Source organism: Schistocerca cancellata, chromosome 3 (genome assembly GCF_023864275.1).
Source record: "Schistocerca cancellata isolate TAMUIC-IGC-003103 chromosome 3, iqSchCanc2.1, whole genome shotgun sequence".
Taxonomy (NCBI): Eukaryota; Metazoa; Arthropoda; class Insecta; order Orthoptera; family Acrididae; genus Schistocerca; species Schistocerca cancellata.
Window position 1 is genome coordinate 543,521,274 of NC_064628.1, and position 27,320 is coordinate 543,548,593.

The window sequence follows — 27,320 nt, forward strand, 5'->3', positions numbered from 1 at the left end:
AAAAATGCTATCAACTTATGCACCAACATAATAAAATTTGTTTCTGGCTACAATTTTAGTTTTTAGTGTTTATGTTTTTAATCTGTAACTGTTATTGCTACTCTAACTCAGGGTACGATTTGTGCTTTTACCAGTGGGGGGGGATGTCTTAGGGGGTTAGTAGAATTATATATGTTACTAGCTTGGACCGTGGCATTACGTATGGTTAAACAACTATTTATAAATAGATGTTAATGCCGAAACTCACTATTCACGCGTATGCACTATCAGAAAAGCCATCCCTTGTTATATCTTCAAAAGTACATTATAGGTAAAGCTTATTTACAAAATCATCTACATACAGGTATGTGAGGGGAATTCAAAAAGTAGAGGCACATTTGTGAAAAGCTGTACTTATTCTGATTATAGAAAACTGAAACATATTAATAGTAAGACTTATTAAAAACTTTCAGTGTTCGGCTCCACAAATTTAAATTATATGTAAAGTTTTACTCCAGTGCATGGGAAATAAACATCCCAGGTTGGGATGCATAAACTAAAACCAGAGGAGGGGATGGTCTGATGCAGAGGGGGGGGGGGGGGGGGGAAATCCGCCCCATCCCCCCCTGCAAATCGCACACTGCGTCTAACTGCAACAGCCCACCTCACTTAAATTTTTCAATTACCGAAATAGCATGATTTCTGGCAGAGCTTAATGCACCTCCACCAATTGTAACCTGGTTTCTGTGGCCCCCTGTCATTAACTCATTTAACCTCTACATGTTCTGACTTACTTTAATACTACTGGAGGTCAGGGACTGTAAGATTGGTAGTCCCTTAAAATTTGGTGTTGCCTTCATTGCGCTGAGTAAGTTTATTGGGCCATGTGCCCTTTGATGAAATTATCTGATGTAGATCACTCGCTGCAGTTGAAAGGTAAATGGACAGGCACGACACAGGTGTTCCACAGTTGGTTATTCTACACACTCACCCTTGCTATCCTCTGATATGAAACCCCATAGCTTAAGAGAGGGTTATGTCTTACCGACAACAGTCCTAAGTAATTACAGACCTACAAGCACCCCACCCCACTTGTTGTGGCTGACGCAAACACTATTGCAGTTTCATCCAATCTTGCTTAGGAAGAGTTCTGCTTTTTGTTACCACTGCAAGGCCAGTGCTCTAGTACTAATACATTTTGAAATTTCACATCACTCTCTCTATGTGTGTGCGCATATATGCATGCGTGGATGTGCCCCCGCACCCCCTCCCTCTGCCCATGAATCAACCCATCCAGCCAGCCAGCCAGCCACCAACTCACTCACTCACTCACTCACTCACTCCCCACTCCCTCCCCCCCTCCTCTTGTGTTCACAAATAAGTTTGTCAAAAACCATGGGATTAATGTTTTCATGATAATTCTATGATGAAATAAAACACCATATACACATATGAATAAAACCCGTGGGAGAACAACTGAAATGACACTAGGCACACAGCAGCATGGCACTTGGGTAAAACAGATTAAAATGAAATTTGAAGAAAAGAGTAGGTGTAACTGAATCACACATAATTCAAACCACACAATTTATCACAAAAATTTTTTTGGTCTGTGACAAAATGTATGGGAAAAGAAGGAAATGCATTGATAGTGTACAAGCATAAGCATACATTATTTTAAGTCTTTGCATTTTGCGGAGCGTCTTACTGTAACCAAATCAGAAGAAATGAAAGATGGCAGAGAACATTATGTGCAAACTCTGTGGACAAACATGACACATGCATGAGATTTCAGATGTTAAGTAAACAAAAATGCTCCTCACACCAAATTCTAGGGTTTTTACCTGTTGTTGAATACTACTGCGACGGCTGTTGCTACGGATTCCAGAATCTTTGCGGCTGTTAACAGATGCACACATGCTTAGCTGATCACTGCTTGAGACTGGAACACCGAGAGTGCTAACTGGCTTCAGTTGCTCTGTTTCAGCATGAGGTTCTACCTGTTATCAGAACTGTGTGTCTAGATTAGAACATACTTGCTTAGTTTTTCTTACACAATCCTTTCCTTTCCAACTCTCATATCATTACATCCCTTTGCAACACTCTTATCAGTATATCAGGTAGCTACAAAAATCACAAACTAAATTCAACAGGATGTCTAAAATTACGTAGTTGTTAACATCCAGAAGAAGATATCATCAGTACTTCAAGTTACATACATATGGGCATTTAATACCAAAGATTAAAGGTAATTACCATTAACTCTAAAATTTTCAATTATGTTGGATGAACATTTTTTGAATTTAAACTTTAGTTTTAGGTCAGAGCAATAAATTATATTTCACTGTAATGCATTTAAAATCTGGATTGTTGCAATCAAATACTTTATTACTTTTCATATAATGCTTTAACTGAGTTTCACCATATATCTTTTACATAACTTGCTGAAGTATATCAAAACTTTTACCTTGTATAGTTAGGAGTTACAAGAAAAAGTGATTCACATAGTAAAAAACATTCAAGTAATATTATGAAACTGGGTATTTCAGGATTGAAACAACTAACAAAGGAGTAAAAGTAACATTTCTACTGCAACACTACTTCTGGAAAAACAAGAAGTAACTATTGTAATAATTGTAAAACTGATGTGTGGACAATCAGGGATTATATCGATCTTCAGAAGATCAAATTCAATGCTGAATTCCTACATCACTTAAACTATATGACAACATGAATAATGTTATTATGTATGACTCATAGTGCACCATTCATCAAATGTTATAAAAACATTCACTACCCACCTACACTGGTGTATGGCTATTTTGAGATATATTTACCATTAAATTAATTAAAATATAAGGTGTCTTGCAGACTGATTCTTACAGAGAAGATAACAGCAACCAGCTACTTTTTATAATGCTGTTTATTTATTTAAATAGTGCTGGGTTCATCATCTAATGGCTTGTTCACATTAAGATACATTTTACATTAGCTTTCATCTTTTACTCCCTCATATGAGGAAATTTCCTTGGAATGGTGGTGCCCTACGATCGAAACATGGTGTGAGACAGTATCTGTTTACCTATAATTGTGCCTCACGATGATTTTTAATGGTGTATACAAATTGTTAAAATGAAGAGGTTTTGGTTACTTGTGTTGAAAACTCCGTGTCATTACGTTCCAGTGATGACGTAATGACGTGTATTTTTCAATGTAAGTAACCACAACATCACCACTTTAATCATTTGTTTACATCATTTAAAATCATTGTGAGGCACAATTACAGTTAAATAGACATTGTCTCACATCATGTTTTGGTTGTAGGGTAACCCCCCCCCCCCCTTTTTTCCAAAGAAATTTCAGCATATGGAGAAATAAAAAGTGAAAGTTAATGTAAAATGTATCTTGACATGAACAAGTCACCCAATGATAAACCTGTGAGTTTTAAACCAGTAACAGTGATATTTAAATAAATAAACAGTATTATAAAAAGTAGCTGGTTACTGATATCTTCTCTGTAAGAATCAACCTGTATTTTGCACAAAGTCATGGGCTCAGAATGTCAGTTTTCAACAAAACAGCACAAATTGTTTTAACATAGTAATGTAATGAAAACTTGCAATTTTCCGTAAGACGATATAATAATTATGGAAGTATAAAATTTATGTCAACAATATTAAATTTGACTGTAAGAAACTCTGGGTTTAATTTTTTTAGCTGAAACTTGAAATTTCAACATCTAAAACTTCAGATTCTTTCTTTGTCTTTTCTACACCCATTCTTTTTTTTAATCCTTGAACTCTTTTATTTCTTGATCGGTTCTCTTTTTAAAATTGGCCACTTAATTTTCATCAGAATTTTTCTGTTTTAAAGCTTGTATTCTCTGCGATGAAGCAGTCTTCACAGCTAGTATAACTGATTTTGTAATGTCTATAGTTCTTTCTCACTATCAAGTAACCACCAAACAAATGCACTGCATTGTAAACACTTCTTTCTGCAACAACTGTGTCTTCTTCTAAGTTTTCAACTAAAACTTCTTAAACAGACAAGTCTCTTTCAAGTGCAACATTTCCATGAAACATGTATAACAGCTTCTGTACAAACTTAGTGAAATCATGGTTCGCACTTTGTAGTAAATTTATCAGAAAGTGACCAAGTTTGTCCATAGGAATGAATAGTTTCAGTTGTTTCTCAAAATTTAAAATATTCTCCTTTCAGTACATCAGCTGTTGATGGAGTCATATGTTTTTGTCACTAATTCTTCCATTGCAATTGTCACCAGAGAACTTCTCAAAATGAAGTTCTGCAATAACTTCAGGTTGTATACATGAGCCTCCTTTGACAATCTTTAATTTTGAAGGACTCTTCTCAACAATTTTTAAATATACGCTTTGCAAAATATCTGTGCACCCATTTATGAAACTAGGGATATCGTTTTCTGTGTAGTTCTTGTTAGCACCTGTGGCAGCTAATCCAGTATCTACGTAACAACTTATTTATGATTACACTGTTTTGGTAACATATGTAGCAAGCAATCTGCTAGAATTTGTCGTCATTTCCATAACAGTTTTCTTTATGAAACTGAGAAGTAAATCTATACATTAAACCGAACAGATCTACGTACAAACAGATAGAAGACGGACTCACTTGATTGATATTTTGTTAAAAAGCGCTAAAGTTTGAGTGATAATGACATAAGAAACAAGTTTTACACGAAGGAATTTATCTTCTAAATAATGTTCAATTTTTCAAAGTTTCTGTTGGTTTTTTATGTACTTCGGCAACATACTTCTTCAAATGCAGAATAAGTTCAAGGGCTCTTTTCAAGATTTCAGTATTTGCACCCCATAGGTGCAAAATTGAGAGGGAAATTGGAAAACACAGTAATGTTTGAGAATGTTGCCCTCATTGAGGGAAAATCCTTCATTAAGTACCATATCAACTTAAGAAATTTATGAAAATTTAAACCACTTTTATTATGAGCAGTTTTCGGGGAGGTGGGGGGGGGGAATCCAGTGGGGACATCGAGAAAGCTTTAGAAGAAAGGGGTCATGCCAACCTCCTCTGATGTCAGAGTTAAGTGAAAATTACTATAATTTTCCTTCATGGACTGCTCAACATAGTTACTCAACGTGCAACCTTCCGCAAACTACAACTCGTGTGGTTCGCATGTCCACTGCAGCAATTTGTCATGGAAGGAAATTTCTGCTTTTTTTGGGATACCACTATACTTGACATCTCTTGCAGGGAAACTCACTGTCACTGTGAAATGTCAAGTGTGGCAATAATTATGTTTAAAGGTGCACATTAGGAGAGAACATTGACTTTGAGCTATTGTTACGGAATACTTTCCGGTAAACACTGATTATAGAAATTATTATGAAAGATAAATTCAAATGCTATTTTGGAAAACAAAGTAATGACCACATCTCAGGAATGTTGTATGAAACAACGTATCAGCAATATGGGCAGCATTATAAGTGCCCAGACATTATTTGTGGAACATTAAGGCTTCTTGTGAACTGCATGTGGATGTCAACTGCTACACTATTGACGTGGACATAGTAATTGTCAAAGTGCAGGTGGCACATTTGACAGAACTGAGTGGAGCTATTGGAGGAAGTGCTGTACCAAGAGGTGGCAGCGGGCTGGCTGACAAATCATTTTGGCATGCATGGCTTCAACCCAGCGGTAACAGAGGCATCCACAGTGGACGGTGCGAGTGATGTAAGTGCAAGAGTTGACAGAGGCACAATACCGGCAGTTGGTTGAGGTCTGGCAGGTTAGGCAACTAGATACACATGGCTTCAATCTCATGGTAATGTGGGGTCAATGTGCAACTCCATAGCAGCTAATACAAGTGATACAATATTGTTCAAGAAAGACTTTCAATATAATTTTGTGAGAATTAACATTACCATTTTAGGATTTGTGATTTATGTATTTTAGTGATTGCTGCTACAGTAAATAAGGCAAGGTGAGTGCCAATACTCAGAATATAAGGGATGAGATTGCCACTCAAGGAAGTGTTGATAATAATGAGGAAAATATTAATGCTTTAGATAGCAATAAAAATGGCACTTTACTTCCATTGCATAAAGCTTATAATGAAGGGTACCATGATAAATAGGGAACAAAATGTTAATAAAAGTCATGTTGAATCATCAGGGTTGTCTGGTAGTGATGATGAGATTAGAGCTGAGACTCCCAAGGAAACTGATTTTAGGGACTTACTATATACAATGAGACAGAGAGGATGATGCTCTCTCATGGTGGATGAGAATGGGAACCTCTTGTAAAACATATGCCGAAATTATTAAAGAATCTTTGAGTCAGTACTGGTCAAACACCAGAAGTAGTTTTTCTTACAATGAGTGTCTCAGTTAAAAAGATTTCTTTCAGAGCTACTGAGAAAGGAATTCATATTAGATGATGCATTAAAGAAGAGGGATCTAATTTCTATCATATTAATCAAACAGCCTGTAAATTTTTAAGATAAGTCAACGGGAAGTCCAGAAGACAACATAAGTTAACAGGAAGTCCAGAAGACAACAATGGCATTATTTTGCATGTTCTTGGATATGCTGCATTCTCTGTCTGGCATTGATCAACATACAGAAGGATGGAAAGGTAATGGATGAAGACAAGGTAGCAGGGAAGAAAGACAAAGGTATGAACATACAGTCAATTTTAGACAACTAACTGAAAGATGTAGGGGTGGATGGAGATGCGGGGGCTATCATAATAATTATGGTTGTAACCAAAGAGAAGTAAGGAATGGAGAAGAAAAAATGAAGCTAAATGAATGAAATGGACAGCCCAAATAAGGAAAGCTAGTTGGGGTTCTGATAAGGTACACTTGAGAACTAAATTAGAATAAGTCATTTTACTTACTTCGCATATGATAAATGTGATGCTATAATATAGGTTTTAATACTTGAGGAAGTCTATTGGGCCACACTGAAGGTAGAAATATGTAGCATAGAAATTCTATTGATTCTGGATTCAGGAAATGACACTGTATCATTAATGGAGACATTTATATGAAAGTAACAATGGATCAGAATATTCCATTGTTGCCAGTACAATTGTTACAAGTCATGGGAGCTATTAGTGTAAAAAGTAAGATGATAAAAAAGCAAGCAATGTTGAAAGTGGAGATTGAAGGTAGAAGATTTAGTTGCAATGCAGTGACGATTCCAGGATTATGCATGCGGTTAATATTGGGAGTGAATTGGGTAATGGAAACCTCTGCTGTTGTTGATTTTGTGAAAGGTGTTGCAAGGACAAATACCGGCGAAGACAAAATTGGATTAACATTTGTGGGATGTGTGATCTCAAAGAACAAACAGAATAGGATCCTATCAAAATATTGTGAAATAAAGTTAATTATTACCCTAATGAAAATGGTGCTGGAACAATGGAACACGCGTATAATTGCAGCTTGAAGGAATGAATCAAATTATACCATGTACGAACAATAAAATAATTCTTGTGATCACATGGAGGAGAATTGTGGGCTTGAGGTGTGCAGATAAATTTAAATTTTACAGCACCCCAGGAAGATGCTGATGAAGTAATTAAAGATAGGGTGTGTTCAAATACAGGGTGCCACACATGGCGAGAAAGAACAACTAAGAAGCTTGTTGTGGAGATATGTAAAAGTATTCTCTGCAAGACCTGGTCTTAGGAAGGACTACATCTATCAGTTTGAGGTAGAAAAACATAGCCCAAAGCACAGTGGCCTTATGACGTACATGGCGAAACAGGAGGCTGTGGACAAGGAAATAAAGAGAATATTTGAATGGAATATTATTGAGAGATCACAAAGCAAATACTGTAGTCAATGTTCTGGCAATGAAAAAGGCTGGATCGGTGTAGAAAATGTTACAAGCAAATGCAATAAATAAAATTAAAAATCCACAAATGGACAGACTAGTCATATTACAGTAATTCATTCAAAAATTTAATAAACAAAAATAAAAAAATGACACCTTCCCTTGATGGATAGCAAAACTGAACTAAACGACACCCGACAGAAACAGATCAGTCAACACAACACAAAAACAAAAAGTACCACTAACATTAGCGTGAACTGGTATAATATTTTTAATTACTCTACATGGCCAAACTGAACTAAGGAATAAAATGAGTAATCCAGCCTCAACATTGAATCAAAACCAAAACTTATCTGAGATAAACTGCCACCATTTAAAAAGTCAAAACTGTATATATTTATAAGTTTTATATTTAAAACATTACAAAAACTGTATATATTTACAGAAAAGAATCACAACAACAATCACAGAACAAAGATAATTAAGCCTGTATAAAAAAAATGCCGTGTCAAAAAAACAATATCATGTCTCGATTTCTCCAACCACATTCTGCTACAAATGGACTGTCACATAAATTCATCTGTTGCGCAAGACAGGACTACCATCTTTGCCATCGTATTACTGGGCAACACAATGACTGCGAGTCAACAGCACACCATATTTTTGCAAAAATGAAATTGTACACCAACTATTCAGCTTGACAAAATGATTCATTGTAAATTGAAAACAAACAGAAAATATAGCAACACAACCTCTAAGCCCAAACTAATCAGATTCCCCACAATTTTTCTGAACATAGGGGCTTATCGGCAGATAGTGTTACTCCAAATAATATGCCCTATTCCAACATCATCTATCAACTACAATATCCTTTTCAGAATCCACAACAATTTTGTGCTGCATACTATGACACCACATGCCACAAAACCATTGTGTCTAGTGTCAAAGCTTATGTATAGTATCAATAGGTTCAACCAACTCCTTTTATCATCTACAAATGTGATCCAACACAGAAGGAAACAAGCATCCTCTTCATTGTTTGAGAGTAGCACCAAACAAGTCATTAGCTTAACTTTCCGGATATAACAATTAAAAAAAACAATAAGCATATGTTTGAAATTTACTGTAAACCCACAGCAACGGACATTATCATTCCTCAATCCTCAAACCATCCACACTCATAAACGCAAGCAGCACTTTGACACTTGCTCCACAGACTCAACACAGTGCCACTCCACAAATAAAACTACCAAAAAGAACTGGACATAACAATGCATATAGCACAAAACAATGGCTACAACAGTGACATAGTCACACAGCTAAACAAGAAAATTAAAAGTACAATAAAAGCAGAAAGCACCAAAATACAGACAACAACACAACAGAACCAAACACAAACGCACAGTCCCATAACAACTCCACAGAATAATCAGAAAAAGATGAAAGAAAACACAAGATGGTACACAATGGTACACATTTTCTAAAGACAGGGAATAAACACAGCATACGCAACAGAAAATTCTATACAAAAATACACCCAAAAACTGACAAAAATGGAGACATATACCAGAAAGCAGGTATATATAAACTACAGTGTAATGCTTGTGAAGGCAGATACATAGGACAAACAGGTAGAACATTTGATGTCAGATACAAAGATCACATGAAATCCTGGAAATATGGGACAAACTATTCCAGATTTGCAGAACACCTAAGAGAACATAACCACATACCAACTACTAGAGAAGACATGAAAATAATTACAATCAACAATAAAAACCACCTCCTAACCCTGCATGAAAATTATCACATGGAGAAAACCCTGTTGAATGATCAAGTACACATGCCAAACAATTCATTGTTTACACTAATAGATACAGCAACAGAATAACACTCCCAAAGAGGATTAATATAATAATACCACCCAATATAACAATAATACCACAGAACATCTTTACACTCAGTTATCCGCCAACCCCTCCACAGAACAGTGAAATTACAAGTCAAATCCCCTGTCACCAAGACTTTCAACCACTTTCTAACAGCTAGTACGTTCGTATTCGCCACTCTACAACTCAACCTCCCCCCCTCCCCCCCCACACACACACACACACAAAAACCACACACACACACACACACACACGCGCGCACACACACACACACACACACACACACACACACACACACACACACACACACACACACACACACACACACACACACACACACACAACGTAGACATAATGAATAAAAGTTGGTTTTGAACATATGCTTTGTTAGGTTGGCCACTCATAGGTAAACAAACCAAAGTGGAGGAAACAGGTAATGAAGTTACAATATTTACATTGTTTAAAGCACAGTGTCTGAAGAAAGAGCTATATTGAGTGGCAGAAGAATAATAGTACACCGCAAAAAAGAAGAAACATGGTGAACAGTGTGAAAAAGTTCGGAATATAAAATTGTGCTTATGTGTCTATAATAAAGTGGAAGAGCAACCTCCAGATCAGATGAGAGGAAACGCAGATCACAGCAAACCGTAATTAATTGCTTATTTACATAAAAAATTGTGACGTGTACTATTTGATAATCTAAAAATAACAAAATTGTATCGTTATAGATCCCACTGATGATGCCTTAGAGCAAGAAAAGGCAAAACACGTCTGGGAAAAATAAATTAAGTTGCAGTGAGAGAAGACTGTTTTATTTACAAAACAAGTATTTCTGTGCTTGCTGCAGAGGATGGCTACACAAACAAACTTGTCATTAGATTCAATTCATCATTTTAATGTGTGGGATATTCTTCCCCTTGATTTGCAGCCTGATTGCACATAGGATACGTGGTACTCCTTGCTATATGTATAACACTAATGAGAAAAATTTTTGCTTGATACAGAGATGGGATTCATATAAGTGACACTGAATTGTTTTGATCAGATTGCTTTTAAAAGTAATTTTTTTTATTTCTGACAAAATGCAAAAAAAAAGCAAAATTAATTTCTTTGTATATAAAAAAGAATCCAACTGATTTTGTTTGCCAATTTGTTAAGGGTCTACCTTTTCACACGACAGATACAAAATAACAATAGACTGGGTGGCAGGCAGTGACCATGCATCGTACAAACTGGAGTCATTTTCATCTGTTAGATGCTTTCTGGAACACAAAAGGAATTTTTCTTAATAGTCATTACCTGCAAAGGATAAAACAATAAAGGTCTTGATCTGCATGCAGAACTTGTTTGCAGTGGCAAAACTGACTTTTGAAGTATAAATTGGTGAAACCTTGAATTCCTTCAGTAGGGATGGCACCCCCTGATTTTCGCTAATTTCCCCATATATGGAAATTTATGACTGGAAAACTTTTTGAGCCCAAGAAGAGGTTATCATAGCCATTTGTGAGGATTTTGGAAACATCCAGGACAGAACTTTGAGGCTACAACACTCCCTGGAAAAACAATGAATGAAATTCACTGACCTAAAAGGGGACTTTTTTTTTTTTTAGAAAAAACTTATTACTTAAAAAAAACAGTCTTTCATTACCACATAAAGAAATTCTATTCTTGTCCTCTTAAGAGCACCACATTGCTTTAGAAAACGACTTTAAGAAAGTGTGTGTAGAACTGTTCAGATTATATTTGATGTGTCACAATAAAATAGAGAGTGACGTCTATCGACACAATCTTTTGTGTGTTGTTGAAATATACAGTTTAGGAGTTTCTTCTTAAAAATAACTTTTAAATGCAATTCAGCATGCCTACAGCACTTATTTAAATGATGAACAAGACACTGGGATGGCTGCCACTTTGCTATGGATATTTACTTTCAATTGTTCCAGAGAAGTCTGATTATAGACACACACTAAAATAGCCATGGGGCTCAAATGTGGATTGCGTGGGGATAAATTTGCCACAGAAAATTTCACAAACTCGCAGTACAGACGCATTGGACATGTGTGCTGTGGCTCTAACTGAAACTATGTTCTTTGGTTATAACCAGGAAAGTTTTGCACTTCAGGCACCAAAAATTCATTATTTAAAATTTCCACATAACATTTTGAATTCACTGTAATTCCAAGACCGCTCTCATCCTCAAAAAAGCACGTGCCAATTATTCCTTGAGCCTTTACACTAACCTCACGTTTATGATTCAGATTTCTTTGCATTCCACTTGAGACAATTTTCCTTACTGATGTGACTGTTCAGGTGGAAATAAGCCTCATCAGAAAACAAGATGATGTCAATTAAGAGCACTCAGTCACATCATTAATGAACTGCAGCCTATGTCTGTTATCCTGAGGCTTTAATTCTTGCACCAATTGGATTTTGTGCCGGTACAGTTTACGGTCTTTTTGCACAATTTAGTGCAGTTACAATCAATGCATGTTTAACGAATTTGCACGCTTAAGCATGGAGAGGTTGGGATTGTCACGAACAGACAAATTTATACTCTCCACAAGTTCGCCCATTCTTGATGACCTTGGTTGCCTAGATTTCAGTTTGGCCAGTGTTGAACTGCTCTCCTCAAACATTCTGTTCCATTTCTAGATAAGGGGAAGACTTCAAGCGTCATCTACATTATGCAATCCACGATCACTGCAAAATTTCGTCTGTGCTACAGTCGCTGAATGACCATTTTGTAAAATTCTCGCATACACAATGTGTGGTCCATTCCTGAGAAGTGCACCATATCGACTGAATTCCAAAATGTCAAGCAAGCAATGAATGTACCCCCCCCCCCCCCCATCCCCATCTCCTCCTACTTGCTGTGCATGCACAGAAAGCTCTTCAAATATTAACTTTGTTTGAGACACACAGAGATACAGAAATAAAACAAACATCTTAATACATTTAATTTGATAGCTCTTTAACTTTACTTACAACTTGATGAACTCCATTTTCCCTATTTTCTGCTGCAGGTGCTCTAATCATTGGTGGAGAAGAACGGCTCACTCCTTGTAAACCAAGTGGCTCTGTTTCTTCTACACAAAATATAAATAAAAATATAAGTGCCACCAACAAAATATATGAAAAATAAGCTAGTCTGAAACAAAGTAATAAATTTTTATTGCTATCCAGAAATGAAAGCAATAGTTCCTAAGTGATTTTAATTATCATAATGTCAGTTACAATAATTAAGGGAAAATGATTTTTCCCCAACCTACAGAAAAGAATGTGGATTATTATTATTATTGCTCAGTTCTGAAATCAACAAGCTTTTCTCAAACAAGTAAACTTGCAGTATGGGTACCTCAAAGCAGAAAATTACATAAAAGTATCGAGAAAAGTCCAGGGCAAAGGGTTCAACAGAACACAGCATACAATGCAAAATGGTTACTGGCACAAATGTCGGATGAAAAAAAGAAAAAGAATAGAGCCTGGGAGTATGGTCCTGATAAAAAGAATGGACAGAGACCCAAACCCAATAACGTAAAAAAGAAGATAAAAGACTGAAGCAAAGGGCACCGTAAACAGCTTCAATTATTTGTTGGCTATATTCCCATAAGTTTCTGCTCCCTATTACTCCCTTTAGTACCATAGAAATTAGTCCTTTTTGTCTGAAAACATGTTCTATCATTCTGTCCCTTGTCATAATCCTCATATTCTCCTTGTCACCAATTTGTGTAGAACTTAATTTAATATTCACTATGCTCCTATAAACCAATTAAGGCTAATTTTTAGACTAGTAGATTTATTTTGGTGAAAAGTGCTCTCTTTGCCTGTGCTAGTCTGCTTCTTATATCCTCTTTGCCTCCATTTGCTGGTTCCATGAACATTGAACAAGAGTTGTTTGTGGAACACTCCAAAATATTGCTCGCTTCACTGCACATTAAATTAGGTATTATGTCCCAGTTTGTGTGTGTACTGGTAAGTATGGTAATGGCTTCAGATATCTGCACAACATTTACAATGGCGAGTTAGGAAAAGCTTGCAGTTGATGTATTTACTGGATTGCAGATAAGAAAAGTTAATGTATGAGCCCCAATTTGAGAATGCAATCACTCAAGATGAGAAACAAGCATGGACTTGTTTGAGAAATATTACTGAAAACTTTCTGGGTAGGCACATGAGTCCCCTGTACAAAGATTGTTTCAGGAACTGCTAGAAAACTTGAAAATTCATGGATGCAACATGAATGTTAAATTGGAATTTTCACTTTCTCATACAGAACATTTCCCTCAAGCTTGAAGTTTACAGCGAGGAACATGGTGAACATTTTCACCAAGGCTTAAAGGACAACGGAAAAAGATATTATGGAGTTTGGACCATTAATACGATGGCAGACTATTGTTGGTCTCTGATAAGAGACAGCACACCTAGAGAAGGTTACGGTGAAATGGCTTGATGGAAAAAAAGTTCTTCATTAAGCAGCTGAATCCTGACTGTGTCAATTATTGTTTTATTTTTCCATTGTTTCTTGTAAATTATTGACAGTTCTGAACCAATTTGTAAGAAGCAATATGACTGACAACATATGGATTAAAAATGTGTGTGAAAGCATATAAACTATTGTCTTCATTTAAAAAAAAGTAATGTGATGGCAAGAAACTGATTCGCTTTCAGTGTCAACATAGTATGACAAAATGTTATTCAAAACCAAAGCATAATTTACAAGATCTTAAAATGAAGAGCTGTTCAACTGATAAGTATGGTAATTACTTCTAAGTCACTTTTTATATGTTACAAGAAAAACGTTGATATATTGTAGAAGGAAAGGCCCCTAAAACAAGCACTTTAAATTTATCCATTCACCCTTTGTTTTTAATTGTTGAATTCCATTTGGATTCTTAATGATGACTCAATTGTTTTTCATGCTTACATGTGACAAAACTACAAGGCGGAAGAAAGAAGGTAAGGTCTAAGTCTTTTGATACCCCTAGCATGTTAGTCCACTAAGTGACATACTTCCCCTCACATCCCCTATGAGTTAACTCATTCAATATGGGATGCTTTTTACGGATTTTTTGCACAAATACATTGGGAATATCAACTTGGTTTTACTATTTGCTCCCACTATTATGTAATATTTTCCATACAGTCTCATGATTTTTTAGAAAGCTGTCTAACCAGCATTTTAACTGAAATACTTCAATGTATAGCAGTTATACAGAGGAGAGAAGCGCATTTTGTGTGTTACCAGTCATTCACAATTTGATTTGTCAAGACTGTGAAATGTCAAAGGAGAAAAGCGTGTGAAAAATAATTTGCTACAGTTGAATATGTAACTGAAAGAGTGTATCCTATTTTTAGAACTACTATTCATCCTTCTGCAGCATGTTTGGAGAGTCCATCAAAACAAAGGGGAGGGAGGGGGAGAGAATGGGGAGGAAGGGGGGGGGGGGAAGGGAGAGAATAATAATGGAATGAGTAAAAGTAGCCACTTGCCTAACAGCTGAGTGGTTTACAGGCACATAAACAAATTCAAAAATTGTTGCTGAAGTTCCACAGAATGTCCTCCTTCAGAGCTAACAAGAACATACAGAAGCAAATGAGCACAACCTTGGCTATTTGAGATTCAAATTGAGACACAGTCTGCAATTGGTAGCTGAAGTCTCAACTTACTTGCAGCATGATGTACATAGTTTAAGTGTTAAAAATTCTAATTGCCCATAATGTCAATGCTGCCACACACTACTCCTGTTTCATTACATACAATTTAAATGCAATAAGTATTTCATGTCAGGATGCTACAAGTTTAAAAATGCATTGGTGCTGCAACTGTCTTTCCTGGAATATGAATATGGAAGTTTGGATGTTCAGGGAAACTGTGAACATGGATTGTGCAGTTTAGTAATAATGTAGATCTTTGGCAAGTGACTGTCAAGGTGACGATGAGAAAAAATTTAATAACCAATAAAAGTGTAACATTCTACAAGATGGAGCATGGGATGTCAGAGCCTGAATGTGGTAGGAAAGCTAACAAAATCTGTAATGGGTAATGTATAGGCTCAGTCTAGATGTAGATGGCGCAGTGAAGCGCAATGCAAAGACAAGGATTTATGTTCAGATGAAAATAGGGTAATATCAACAGCAGCAGGCAATGGTGTAATGGAAATGTGCAATGGGTATAGGATTCACCATGAATCTGAAGGTAATGCAGAGAGTATGTTACTGTGAATAGTTCAGCAATAGGTATTTTCTCATCAGAATCAACAGCAAGCCACCACTGCCAACAATAGTTTAGGTACACGTGCCGGCATCACAAGCAGCAGACGAAGAGAGAGAGAAAGTATACAAAGATATTGAACAGGTAATTCAGTGTGTAAAAGTAGATGATAATTAAATAATCATGGGGGATTGTAATGTGGTAGTAGGAGAAATAACAGAAGACAATGTTACGAGAGGGTAAGGGTTTGGTAGTAAGAATGATAGAGAAGGAAGACTGATTGAATTCTGTAATACAGTGAAACCCCACTTTTTCACTTTTCAAGGACTTCAAAAAAATGATGTAAAATGAGGGAAAATGTAAAATGTGGGAAATAACGTTTTAAGCTGTAAAAGTTGTGTATAGGATACCCCATTGCATTTTCGATCTTTTGTACGATATATGTAAGTAACAGGCACAAAAGACTTGTCAGGGACTTGCTTATTATCTAATAAAGGTTTATTATCTAATAAAACCCGCTGGTTTTGAAAAAAAATATGTAACCGGTGCTATGTTTAAACTAAAAACATTTCAGCAACACAAAGTAAATGATGGTTTCAACTAGAGCTACACGTAGCCAAACACCAAAACACGCTAAATATAGTTCAGTAAAGGTGTCACGATGATCACAACAATCAGGAAACTGTGTTTGCGTAGGAGAGGCAGTTTGGAAATGGTCGTGATTGGTCATGATATTTGTATTTGTACGAACCTGGTCACTCCCATCAACCACCATGGCCCACGCCACGTAGAGCTTGGCAGCGGCGGGAGATACGGCACAAATTGTTCCAATTCTTACACGTTTACCAGTTCAAATCCACTGAGTATAGTGCCCTGGTGTCAAGAAACTTAACCACGTTATTTGTAAACACTACTGGACAGCCAGCGTCAATTTCTCTCCACAAAAATTTTTGCATAATATGTAAATTGCAGGAAAAATAAAAATATGTTGACACAAAATCAGGTGCAAATTAACATTGTGGACATAGGAAATTTGATAGGAATGATAAAAAAATGTTATAAATGGCTGGAAAATGTTAATACCGGGAATGTAAAATTGGGGTTATGCTGTAAATAGCAGCTGATTTTAATGAATACACTGTTCAAAAATCACAAGAGGAGGGGGTAAACTGGAAAAGGCCTGGAAATACAGGAAGATTCCGGCTGTATTACATCACGGTCAGACAGAGATTTCAAAACCATACAGTGGATTTTAAGATGTAAACAGTAGCAGATGTTGACTCAGATCACAATTTAGAAATGATGAAGAGTAGGCTGAAGTTCAAATAGAGTCATAAGGACGAATGAATGTGGAAAGAAGTGGGATACTGAAGTACTGAGGAATGATGATGTACATTTGAAGTTCTCTACGGCTCTAGTACTGGAATAATGAATAACCCACACTAGGCAGTTCAGCTGAAGAAGAACTGACGTGCTTGAAGAAGGCAATGACAGAAATAGAAGCTGAGCAGACAAATACTGATAGAAGATAGGTGGAGGGGGGGAGATTACAGCACAAGTGTCCAAGAAGTGCTTGGACGGTTTGGTTTCATGCATGCCACGCAATGCTTGCAAAAGAGGAGAGACTTAAGTCTGGACTGTTTACCATTAAGTATGTGAAAGTTAGAGGAAATTTATCTCGGCAATACAATTTGTTAGCTACTGTGACAAAAAGATAGTAATTCTCAATTAATTAAGTACAAATTTATTCTTCTAGTGAAAATAAACTGTGGTTGTAAGTTTCTGGAAAAGGAGAAGAAAATTCTAGGATATTTAGTGAAAAAGCACATATCATTTACGAGATCTCTTAAGTTTGTGTTCAGACAAAAATACAAACTATAGATAACTATTTCAACAGTTTACCATTGCTGTCAAACAAATTTATGTTGTTCAATGTTAACAATGTATGTTATTACCTGAATTCACAACAAGTTTTCTGTGATAACGCCATGGTTTGTATTTTGGAGAGAAGCTGGTACCAGCCAAGGATACTGGACTTTTAGTGAGTTGTCGCACATCACAGCCTTCATCTTCATTGTCAGAATCTAGTATACTGGGAAGTGAACATGCTTTGGCTTGCCGCACACCAACATCTGTCATCAAATGCAAGTAGTGTGGACGTATGGCACTACTCTGCACACAAGACTGGACACGGATGCGTGGCTGTAAACTTGGGGATATCTCCAAATGTGTTCCTCCAGTGACTGCTGTTGGTGAATGGGGTTTCCGGAACTCACATTTTCTACCAACAACAAAATATGTCTTCGTACCTGTACAAAAAATTCAAAATTCTTTATTTCTCAAACGGACAAGCTAAATGAAAATTAACATTCGTATGATATCAAATATATTTATGATATTTAAACTCATAAATAAAAATTAAGTAATTGAGCATGAGATGCTATTAACAGTAAGTTCATTACAATTACTGTATTTTAACCAAATGAGGAAGACAACAGTAGGCCTACTTATCGCTTATGTTGAGTAATGCGGTCACTTGAAAAGAGAAGTGGAGTTTTAAAACTTGAAATCTAAAAATGGAAGACGCATGAGAGATAAAGCAGACTCTTTAGGGCTCAAAATTATTTAACTGCACAACTCTCTCTCTCACAGACAGGTGTATACATTCTCTATTCTTATTCAGATAAATCATCATACTGATGAAATTTAGAGCATTATATTGTAGCCTGCTGTATTATAACCACCTCTAATTGAAATCTGTATGTTTTACTGTTTATGCAGGAGCTTGTTAATAAAAGTATTTCCACCATTTAGTTACTGCTTGGGCCCTACGTAAAAAGTTTGTGGATTATACTACTAGCTGCTTCATTTACATATTCCGTTCTGAACTGCATAATATGAAATAATACAAATCATAGGTGAATAGAAATCCTGCGAACAGATGCACTTCACTAACAGAGACAAGATGTTAGGAAAGAGAGAGAGAGAGAGAGAGAGAGAGAGAGAGAGAGAGAGAGAGAGTGTGTGTGTGTGTGTGTGTGTGTGTGTGTGTGTGTGTGTGTGTGTGTGTGAAACTTCATCAGAGTCCCAGAAAAACAAACAATATTCAAGAATTAGTCGAATGAAGATTTTGTACCCAAACTTTTTTGTATGTGAATTAAACCTCCTTAGGATTCTTCCAATAAATCTGAATCTGGCTCTATATTTCCCATGGCTAAATTTGTATGACAACTCCATCTTACACAATTCCAGATACATATCCCTTGATATTTGATGGTTGTTGCTGATCCAAGATGGTGGCTTGTATATAGACATTTCGGATTAATGCAAAAAAAGTGAAACTTATACGAGTAAAAGCAGTGTGTGCGCACATTGTAGAGATGAAATAAGAAAGTTTAGTGGTTATTAAGTTGCCTTTAACCAACCATTAATGTCCTAATATGCAATATTAAAAATCTTGCAGCTGAAAAGTGTGAAGTGCCATTATCACAAAAATCACATACAGTTTCACATGATAACCAAACTTTTCCAAACATGAATATTAACATGAAAACACTATTGTCTGAAAAGTGTGAATGATTATCACTGTAAAAATTGCATAATTTCCATGTGATGGTCAAATTATTTCAAATAAGTGGATTGCAATGACTACTGAACTAAGTGATAGTGATAAACATGGAAGTGTGAAGTGTGAAGTGCGATGGCGATGAAGTTCGCGAACGACGCAGTGGCTGCATAAAAAAAACAACAATGAAAATAAGTGACAACAGAATCAAGAATCCTTCGCTTAAAGGTACAGTGTTCTTTTCTTAAGAGAGAGGCACAGCAGAAACTTGATGAGTAATTTGCAAGACAGTAACAAAGATTCCCAAAAGCAATGGGAATACTAAATCCAGGTGCAAATATGAAAAATATTACTGATCACGAACCACAGGAAAAAATGGCAGATGAAAATGAATATGTCGAGTGTGTAGCTGGTGCCAACAATATCGCGAGAAAAGAGGCACAACATGGAGCAAAATTATTGCAGAAAAATATGACTTAAACAACATTCATAATCATAAAGGTAATAAGTACATTTTTTTCTTTTTTTTTTTGAGAAAACATAGCAAATTAGCCCTCAAATACCAGAATATTCAATATACAATGAATAAATCGGAGCACTTGGATGTACACTTGAATGAAACTAAAACACATTTCTTCACAGCGAGTGAATTGGGTTGCAAAGAAGAGGAAGCATATGGGCAGGCTAAACACTTATAAACTCATAAACTTGTTCTATAGAATGACATATAAAAGTGGTGGGGTAGGGTGCTGCTTTGAAGACTTTTTTAGTTGTCTGGACGATTTGCTGGAGAAGACATCAGTGGGGAAAAAAAAAAACCTGCTGATTGCTGGAGACTTCAACATTGACTCATTAAATAATAGTGTTAATTATTTGTGTTATGTAGACATACTACAGCGTTGTAACTATAACCACATGAACTGGGAACCATAAGAATTACTATAGATACACAAACACCTGCTGAACACATTCTCACAAACATAACAAAGGAGAACATAGCCACCTTAAAAAACCACATGACCGACCACAGACCCTTTAAAATGGAAACTGAAGTAGGGAATGTAGACATAACTAAAAGTGGTACATTGTATATAAAAGAAAATTTAATTATAATAAATTTAAGAGGACATGAGGCAATGAAAAATGGGAACCAGTATATAATGCAACTGATCTGAATGATAAATGGGAAAATATCTAAAGACTATCCACTCAAACTTTAAATGAAACATATCCTTTAGTAAAAGAAGTAAACAAAGCTATAAAACATAAAGCTGAGAATTTCCCTCCTGAAATCATTGAACAGAGAGAACCAGAAAAACTGCTATATATTCTTTACAGGTAGTAAACTACAAAACACAAACTGCTCAGAAAAAACACACAGATTCCTTCCCTACCCTTCTAAACAGTTTCAGCGACAAGAGAAGCGGTGCAAAATTGGATTGCGAACTTCACACTTCTCTTACTACAGTTGACTTACTTGAAATGTTTAGCCAATATTCTTCTCTGAATGAGGTTGCATCAATCTCCACAACTTCTTCTCTGAAGAAATAATGCTGGTTAGAGGAACTAACACATACTCTCTCTCTCACTAGAAATAACTCGGTACCCTCATACTTTCAGGTAAGTTCAGGTGTATTTTCATCTCCACAAGTTTCACATAAACATACAAATTCTTGAAAGTCAACTACGACGATACCCGTTAGATACTATTAAATATAATTACATTGTGGTGGGTTTCATAACCACCAGAAATTCAAAAACAGGTCTTGCTTCTCGCAAGTCTAACACCAAGATTAAGAAAAAGTCTCTAGACAAAACATGTTTCAGTTGTTCATAACAATTACAATCTTTACACTGTCAAAGAATAACACATGCTTGCTCCTTGTACGTCACGTACAGCTTCTATGGAGCGAGCATCAAACACTTGTCGGCGTCACTTTTCGAATGCAGCTCCTGTCCTCCCAGGACCAATGTCCATCCTGCACACACAGACATGTGTTGCACAGTAAATAGGCTCTGTCTCACACTTATCTTTAAAATATCGCGTGTTCGAGGCGGCAGAAGGTCGAGTGGTTCCAGAATTTACGTGTAAATTCACGAAGCACTACATATCCACCTCCTCAGATCAAATGCGTGGTATTTTATACCTAACCACTATCTACATTAATATCATACCTAGTAACTATCCACATTTCAGAAGTAATCATTTACTGCATAAATTTACATACACAATTTCTTTCTTTTTTTGCTTTCTTCCCCATAAATTCTTGTACTCTGTAGAGCAGGCTTCCAATTGTTGTCTTTCTACTAATTCCTTACTCTACTCTGTTTTTAGAACGTTAGCCTCTATTTATGATTTCATTCCACATTGCTCTTACTTATAAATGGTGAGGACTTTCTCTCCAGTTCCAATCGTAAATTTCAACTGTCATAGACACTTAAATATTTCATCCTGTATTCTAATTTTTTTTTTTGTCTTTACTATTTTTCCTCAGTACTGACTAGTAGCATTATTCACAGTAGTTTGTATTTTGGAGGAACTCTGGGCAAATGAAAGTGTTCTTTCTGACACTCATAAAACATAATAACGCTAGTAGTATACAGAATTCAAACTTAACAGAATAATCCCTATAAAATGTGTGACTTCTGTCATGATACTGTCCATTTCCCCTTTAGGAACAGTACCTATACCTTACATATGGATTGACCCTATGAGTGCACTCCCTCCTCCTGTTTTGGTGGGTATGCCCCTCTTGATTCCTATTTACCTATGGTAGAGATCAATCCCCTTCTTGGTGCCCCTGTCCGCACAGTATAGGTCAGCCTTTTATATTAAATAAATGCTGGGTGCACCCCCTTTATCCTTTACGAGGAGGCCTCAGGGTTCATTTCCCTAGTATACATCTTTATGTACACTATAATTAAATGTTTTCTGCTAAAGTTACAATTCTATTTTACACCTCAACTCCACTTCTTGATACTTCATTTAGTCTCCAGAGTCCTCCCCAACTTTGCAACATAATATATTCTTGGTATATACTGTGCCTCTATACATCATTCAATGTATAATATGTTTAAGAGTCCCACTATCCTACAAATCGTTAGAATATTTGTTAGACTGACATTTGTTAATGATTACCCCAATTGATTTCTCTCTGGATTATGTTCTTTTTTATTACTCATGCCTCCTTCTTATGTATACTCGGAAATCGTCACATCTTATATATATGTATATGATATTGAATTGGCATAGTTCTTATATGTATATATATTTTCCCCTATATACGTGCAATGCAGAACCTTCACAATAAACAACAATGTGTGTACGTGCAATGCAGAACCTTCACAATAAACAACAATGTGTGTACGTACAATGCAGAACCTTCACAATAAAGAACAATGTTTGTACGTGAAATGCAGAGCCGTCACACTAAACGACAATGTGTGCTTCCTTTCCTGGGGTACACATTCCTTTCCCCCTACAACACTTGACAGTTCTCTCCTTTTGATGTGTAAGATCATTGTTTGTGTAATCGTATTTTTGGTGTGTATGCGTAAGTATGTTTGTGTAGCCTGATTCTTCGGCCTACTTATATAAAATAAGTTGTAGGTTATTGGAATCCACGGACAATCAGAAGGACTTCTGCGAGAGAAGTAGCTGAATATGGAAAGAGGGAAAGATAGATAGGTACTCAAATGAGAGGTAAGAAAGGAAAAAGTAGAAATGGTTGCAAAGATTGAAGAAGAGAAAGAAGATAGCCCCAAAGACGGAAAACCCTTCATACACCCCTTCCCCGGGATCCCTACTGCACCAGTACTTGAGTGAGAAGCCGTAGGAGGTATAGTGTTAAACATCTCCTACAGAACGGACTTTCTCACCTTCACCTCTGAAGTCCCCGGGGACGGCAAATGGTGAAGAATCAGTAACACTTGTTTGCGAGGGTCTTTTGGAAGGTGTGGTGTGTATTCTGTGTTAGCCATGTTTGTACTTACACTACTCACCCCTCCAAAAACTAATACAAACCCTCCCATCTACATAAAATTTCATAAAGGGTATAAAATATTCTATACTAAATAGAAAATTATACACTACTATACAATAGTTGTTTAGTCATTAAGCTTATACTATATTTTTATACACACATAAAAGATTGTGTTCAGTTCACGTTGTCTAGATATCATTCTGTTTGAATAGTACCATCATATTATGTTTTCCACTAATACTACATACTATTCATTGCATTTCATGTTTAGAAATCAGTTTATCTGTGATTCTCTTAAGTCTATTATCTTTTAGTCATACTTAGTTTCCTAGGTACTAACATTATAGGATAGTTTAAGAATTAAAGAATAGATTACAGAATAGTTTAAGATTTGAAGGGAATTTGGTGCAGGAAAAATAGCGCAGAAGAAACACTGAAAACAACTAGAGACTATTCCCTGTTTAAGTTGGTAATCGTCAGTAGGTTGTTCAGGCCAAATGAAACATTTAATAAGAGGTTCTCCTACAAAGGGTTTGCCTATTACTTTTAAAGGTGTCAATCCTGCTGATAAATGTGGTAGTTCATTTAAAATAAGTTCAAAGTCTTTGATCTTTGTTGCCCGTAACATATGTTTTTCATGGCAGAAGGTGCGGCACAATTTCCCGATCTCTTTCATTACCCGTTGACATGGATTTGACAATGGGTTATAGTTGGATATTAATACCTGACGAATATCCTCCCATGCTAGAAGTTCTTTAAATTCGTTACTGACAAATTGTGGCCCATTATCGGAGAGAAATCATTTTGGTTTGCCTACCCCAAGAAAGTATTTTTGCAGACCGTGTATCATGGTTGGTGTATTTGGTTTCTTAATAGGATACAACTTAAAGTACTTTGACCAACACTCTATGAGGACAAAAATGTACTACACTCCTCCCTTTCCTTTTGGAAGTGGTCCAAAGAAATCCGCTGCTGTAAGATCGTATAATGTCTTAGGAATGATTGGATACATTTTGTATTTAACATGAGTGTTACTCTCTTTTACTTTCCAACAGATCTTACAAAGTCCTAATTACAGATGCTACCTTCTGTCCTAGCTTCTTAAAATAATTAAACTTATTCATATGAGCTATACATTTCTTTAACCCAAAGTGTCCATATCCAGTATGAACATACCCCGCAAACTCATCCTCCACCAACTTTGGGATGCATAAACGCCACTGTCGAGATGTTATACTGTCTCTCCAAAATAAATTATGCCCTATACCCTTCCACCCCTACTCCGGGCCCTTCCATACATTTTAACTCTTTCATGCCTACAGGTAACCTAGACAAAGTGTCAAGTACAATATTTTCAGAACCTTTTATATACTGTATTTTAATGTCATATTGCTGTAGGAACAACATCCACCACATTAATCTACTATGTAATAACTGACTACTCATTAAGAAGGATAGTGCTTGGAGATCTGTGTGTGTGTCTATATATATATCTCTGACCCCCATTCTAGTGTTTGAAATTTTTGGATACCCCATACAATTGCTAATATGAAGACAATAACTATTCTTAAAAGAACAGATACCATTGATGACCGTGCAGCTTCTCTAGAATAAATGATAATTAATTAAAACCGACAGGTGTTGTTGATATACCTTGATAGGGACAGCTGAAAATGTGTGCCCCGACAGGGACTCGAACCCGGGATCTCCTGCTTGCATGGCAGATGCTCTATCCACCTGAGCCGCCGAGGACACAGATGAATAGCACGACTGTAGGGATTTATCCCTTGCACGTTTCCCGTGAAACCCACATTCCCAACTGTCCAAAATCTACATATGTAATTCCCTCTTACAGTAATTGTCACCTTAGTGTGCGTGAGTAATGAGTGGATGAGCAAATTTCTATTAGGAACATTAAATATGTAGATGGTGGACAGTTGGGAATGTGGGTCTCACGGGAAGCGTGCAAGGAATAAATCCCTGCAGTCACACTATTCATCTGTGTTCTCGGTGGCTCAGATGGATAGAGCATCTGCCATGTAAACAGGAGATCCTGGGTTCGAGTCCCAGTCAGGGCACACATTTTCAGCTGTCCTCATTAAGGTATATAAAAAACACCTGTCGGCAGCTGAGGGTTTCAATTAATTATCATCTATTGCTAATAGTTCTTTTCCTGTGACTGTATAGTTTAATTCATGTTTGTCAAGACTCCGGCTCGCAAAAGCTATATATCTGTGATTTGTACTTTCCAGACCCCACTCTCCTTGGAAAAGTTCTGCTGCTATACCATAGTCAGATGCATCTGTTGAAATTTTAAATGGCTCACCCATAACCAGATGCTGTAATATGGGTGATTTGACCAGTGCTCTTTTTACATTGTCAAACGCATCATTGGCATCTTGGTCCCAAACCCACGGTATTCCCTTCCTTAATAAACGTAAAAGTCTTGGGTCGTTCAGCTCTTGACTTCGTATATATCATTTATAGTACCCGGCCATTCCGATAAATCCCTTCAATTGTCTTATGCTTCTAGGGAATGGACACTCCTTAATGGCCTTTATACGGTCCGGATCTGGTCTAATTCCTTGCACTCCTATGATATGCCCTAAAAACTTAAGTTCTTGCCTCTTTAGACTATTTTACTGCAATACCTTTTGCTTTAAACCTTTTCAGAGTTTTACTCAAGGTCAGGCAATGCTCTACCCAGGTAGATGAGATTACTAGTATGTCATCTATGTACATTATTAAATCTTTTAACAATTCCCTTCCTAACGCTTTGTCCAGTGCATGTATAAACACGGATACTGAGATATTTAGCCCGAATGGTAACACATTAAAATGATACGATTTCCCATCAAACAGAAATGCTGTATATTTCTTTGATTCAGGATGTAATCAAATTTGCCGATATCTGGCAGTCAGGTCCACCGTGCTAAAATACTTTTCTTTCTCAAATTTGGACAATAATTCATCAATGTTAATGGGTCTGTCTCGTTCCGTCTCTATATGTTTATTCAAAGTATGTGCATCTAGTACTAACTGCTCACCTCCCATAGCCTTTTTTACTACTACCATGGGGTTATTCATGACACTAGAGCTACATTCTTTTATGTTATTGTCAATCATCTTGACAATTTCTTCCTTAACTGCTTCTTTTAGACTTACAGGCATTGGATATGGCTTACAGAAAAATGGAGTATTATCTCTGATTTTAAATTTACATATATAGTCACTAATACCACCAGAACTATCAGAAAATACCATTTCATATTCCAATAGAATTTTAGATCAATCTAATTTTTGATCATTGGTTAATACTGGAGATTTGTTCACTTTGTTTTGTATGTCAGCTCTGTGTGATACATGACTCATGTTATCGATTTTCTGTGCTAGTTGTGCTGTAGCTGTTAATCTCAGACATCGATTCTCTATTGTTTGTTTATCAATGTAGATATCTGTCACAAACAGTATCCAATATCTACTATCTCCTTTTTCAAAACATAGAAAATTTTCCTGAAAGTTTAAAATTACTTTATATTCCAACAGCCAATCTAACCCAAATAAGATATCCCTGTTAATATTTTCTACTACTAAAAGTGGCTGACAAGATGGGATATCCCCAATGTTGCAGTTTACTTGGGTTTCATATTTGACCACTTCACTTTTCGTTCCAGTTATACCAACTATGTACACTCCAGTTACTGGCAACAGCAGTAGGTGGTGTTTAGTCTGTAATGTGTTAAAGGCCACTCTAGAAATCAGTGACACTTCACTCCTTGAGTCTATAGATATGATAAATTTAACATTCTCGACTTTTCCTACTATTATTGGTTGTGGATTATCGGTAGTCAAGCT

At 36.4% G+C, this 27,320-nt stretch overlaps 1 protein-coding gene across 1 annotated transcript in view; it reads right to left on the reverse strand.

Moving 5' to 3' along the window:
- The window catches only part of LOC126175376 (adenylate cyclase type 9), a 169,942-nt gene that overhangs the window by 71,672 nt on the left and 70,950 nt on the right, over positions 1-27,320 (reverse strand). Inside the window, exons 5-7 of the mRNA XM_049922148.1 lie at positions 17,873-18,226; positions 12,692-12,792; positions 1,824-1,979 (exon numbers count right to left, since the gene is read on the reverse strand). Of these exons, the coding sequence (XP_049778105.1) occupies positions 1,824-1,979; positions 12,692-12,792; positions 17,873-18,226 (611 nt within the window). The remainder of the gene's footprint in view (positions 1-1,823; positions 1,980-12,691; positions 12,793-17,872; positions 18,227-27,320) is intronic.